This window comes from Marmota marmota, unplaced genomic scaffold (genome assembly GCF_001458135.2).
Source record: "Marmota marmota marmota unplaced genomic scaffold, marMar, whole genome shotgun sequence".
In the NCBI taxonomy this organism is placed as follows: Eukaryota; Metazoa; Chordata; class Mammalia; order Rodentia; family Sciuridae; genus Marmota; species Marmota marmota.
Genome location: NW_025999960.1, coordinates 20,402,899 through 20,406,828, shown reverse-complemented (window position 1 = coordinate 20,406,828; position 3,930 = coordinate 20,402,899). Strand labels below are relative to the sequence as shown.

The following is a 3,930-nucleotide window of genomic DNA, read 5'->3' as shown; positions in this document are numbered from 1 at the left end:
AAAAATTTTAAATAGGGGTATAGATGTGTCTCGGTGGTTAAGCACCACTGTGTTCAATCCAACGTACCATAAAAAAAACAAACAAACAAATTTAAAAATCTCAGTAAATAACAATGATCAATGCAGTGAAATTTGACAAAGGCAATTTGAATATACATGCCATCAAAATAAATATATAAACTTCCTATAATTATATGTTGAACATCAAGAGTTATTAAGGAAACTTAAATTACATCAGAATTTATTTTTCATTCCCAAATGTACTATTTTATGCTGATTGGCTGTGTCTTTATTATAAACTTATAGAAGTTCAGTATTTAATCTTATTGGTTGCATGAGCTGTGAACAGATTCTTTCATGTTGTATTTTGTACTTTTACTTCCTATAAAGCATCCTTTGATAGGCAAAATTATCTTAATTTAATATATTCATATGTATATATATTTTCAACATGGTTGATGCTCTAATTTTTGAACAATATATGCAATAACATGAACTAATGAATTTTATAATTTTCCACATAGGGTTTCTACAAATATTTTGCTAAATTATTCCTAAAATTTTGATAAGCTTTAAACAGCAACAAATGGTAAAATCTTTAAATTAAATATTATAATCTTTTAGCTGCTATTGTATAGATATGAAAATGACTTTTGTACATTAACCCAGACATTGTCATAAGCTCTTCCCTAAATGGTCATGTAAATGATAGTTTAATCCCACATCTGATCCCTTGTATGTTTAATTTCTACTTATTATCATATTGCACTTTTAGATTTCTGATAGAATATGAAAATGCATCAAGGGTAATGGGTATTTTTGTCTCTTTCCTAATTTTAAGGTAAATATTTCTAATACTTACCTGTTTAGAATATGTGCCCATTCAGTTTGCATACGTTTGTTTCCTCACAGAATGGTGTTAAAATTTATCAAATGCTCTATCTGTAGCTACTGAGACAATCCTTCTAAAATATTTTAATATCATAAATACGACCACGTATTTTCTAATAATAAACCTTCAATGTCTACCTGGTATAATAATTTACCCAAAAGGTGTTTTGTGTTTCAATTCTCTGAATTTATTATAATAAAACTAAAAGTCAACAAGAGAAGAGATTGACTAAATAAGTAAACTATTGAAACAAGAAACCACATCTAAGTAAAGCTTGGTTAAAAGAGAATATAATGTTTATAAAAAATTAATTTATATAATAGTAAAAATTAAAATAAATTACACTGAAAACTCTAAAAAGATTATAAAACATAATTCATTAAAATAAAAACTGAAAATAATATCACTAAGCATTCAGCACATAAATTCAGAAAATGACCAGAAGATCTTAGAAAAATAAATTACAAGGGTATGCAGACGTACATGCAATATTATACTAATAAATTTAATATATATATANTTAATATATATATATATATATATATATATATATATATATATATATATTAATTTGTAATGTTTTATGTTGCAATTTTGAATATTCTTAAGCAAAATAAAGCACAAAGACTCTGTAATAACAAGATGTCACACCATAAAATACTTCTTAAAATTTTACTTTTATTCATGCATAATAATTATACATAATAGTGAGATTCGGTATTCCATATTTGAACATGCACATATGTTTGATCACATTCTCTGATAACTTCCCTTCCCTTCCCTTTTTTACTCCTTCTCCCAATCCCTTTGCCCTCTTTTACTGACAGCACTTCTATTATTATTGTTTATAATTAGTGCATTATAATTATATGACATGAAACTCAAATTTCTAATGACAGAAAGTCAAATCTGAGGCAAGTCTAACTAAGGGGCAAAACCAGGATGAAACTATCAGAATTAAAAACAGAATACATGTAGAACCACAGAGATGGAAAGGATTCAGTTATTGTAACTCTGTGGCAATAAGTTTTCAAATCTAGAAAAAAATAAGGATTTTAAATTAATATACAAATTGTGAAAATGATACGGGAACATAAAAAGAAACTAAATAAGTGTAAGTAATACTGACCATTTAACTAAGATCTATTAAGACCTTGATGACAATATAGCTTTACAACAGCCCCCACATTAACTTATTTTTTTCTTCTTAATGGGATCTTTAATATTTGAATGACTTAACAATATTACTAATGTAAAATTGGCACTACTCTTTTGTGTGATTATTTGGCAAAGACAATAACTTACATAGCTCTTCTAATTCTGATTTGCAAAGATTGGACTATGCCAAACAATAATGATCAAAGAACATAGAACATTCTATAGTGTCTCTTTTCCTCTTGATAGACAGATGAAATGTAGATGTTCATAACATACAAATACATATATTTTATTAATCAATTTAATATGTGTATTAATTTGGTATTACTGTATTTTAGTTTTGAATCTATGTAATACTTAGATATCACACTATAAAATAATTATGTAGAAATATTAAATACCTATTGATTTTTAAATTCAATTTTAAAAGCCCTATGGACAATTGAAAAATGAAAATAAATGTTTACCTCCAAAACTTTTAGATGCCATTCATTCAAACTGCTTAATAATAAATTATTGCTAATATTGTTTTTTAGTAGACTCTACAGTTTTATAGATGGCTTAAAGTTAATGAAAAGGCATTTTTCTCAACAATATCCTTTTCAGAGCATTTTTCACTTCCCTATTCCTTAGACTATAAATCAGAGGATTCAACATAGGAATGATAAGAGTATAGAATACAGCTATAATCTTGCTTTTCTCTGGTGAGGAGACGGCCCCAGGCTGGGCGTACATGAAGAACACAGATCCATAGAATAAACTCACCACCGTGATGTGAGAGCTGCACGTGGAGAAGGTCTTACTCCTGCCCTGGGTCGAGGGGATCTTGAGGACAGTGGAGAGGATGTACCCATAGGAAACCAGGATGACAGTGGTGGTGGTGATGATGATGACAGCAGAGAGCACGAACAGCACAATCTGATTCACAAAGGTGTCAACGCATGAGATCTTGATCAGGGCTGGGACATCACAGAAAAAGTGGTCCAGTCTGTTCTCTTGACAGAAACGCAAACTGAAGGTGAAACCTGTTTGTATCATGGAGTTGATGCATCCGCAGATGTAGGATCCAAGCACCAAGCGGACACAAGCCTGCTGAGACATCCGCACAGTACAGAGGAAAGGCGAGCAAATGGCTGAGAAGCGATCATATGCCATCACAGCCAGAAGGAAACCTTCAGTCCCAACAAAAAGGGCAAAGAAAAAAGAACTGTGTCGCACACCCGTTGTAGGAAATTTTCTTTTCTTTGGACAAGAAAGTAGCCAGAGTTTTGGGTGCAATGACTGTGGAGTAGCAGAGATCTAAGTAAGATAGATTTCTAAGAAAGAAATACATAGGTGTATGAAGTCTGTAGTCGATTTTAATAACGATTAACATGCTGATGTTTCCCAATACAATTACCAGATAGATAAGCAAGAACAGTAAGAATAAGAAAACCTGTACTTCCGGAGATGTCCTGAATCCGAGGAGAATAAACTCTGTCAATTCTGAGTAATTCCTACTTGGCTCACTCTTCATTGCTGAGACCTATCTGAGAAAAATGAAAGCATTATGATAAACCTGTGGAAAGTGTTGATCAACTCTTGGTTCCTGAAGTTCCCTTTGAAAAACTTATGCTAATATTTTTAAATGTGCTGTTTAAATATGCTAATTGAGATTTATTGGCAGAGTATCTGACAAAATAGTTTCACATTTGGAAGTGCCCTATGTGCAACCAAAGTGAGGTTGTTTAGGTTGGTTCTACTAAATTCAGTGTCAGTGTTATATGAGAAATGTGGATGGGCAAAGGATGTTTCAGGTAGTGATGTGACCCAGTTATTTTACGACATTGACTGTGATGGCCTAAGCCCTAGTTTTATCTCTTTGAGTCTAAAAGAATCTA

General features: G+C 31.1%; 1 protein-coding gene across 1 annotated transcript; it reads right to left on the bottom strand.

Annotated features, from left to right (window-relative positions):
* Positions 1 to 2,617: 2,617 nt before the first annotated feature.
* On the bottom strand, positions 2,618 to 3,566 carry LOC107148874 (olfactory receptor 12-like). Its single transcript, XM_015493606.1, is given in 2 exon segments — positions 2,618 to 3,253; positions 3,255 to 3,566. Coding segments are annotated over 2 exon segments (948 nt in total).
* Between the last annotated feature and the right edge of the window lie 364 nt (positions 3,567 to 3,930).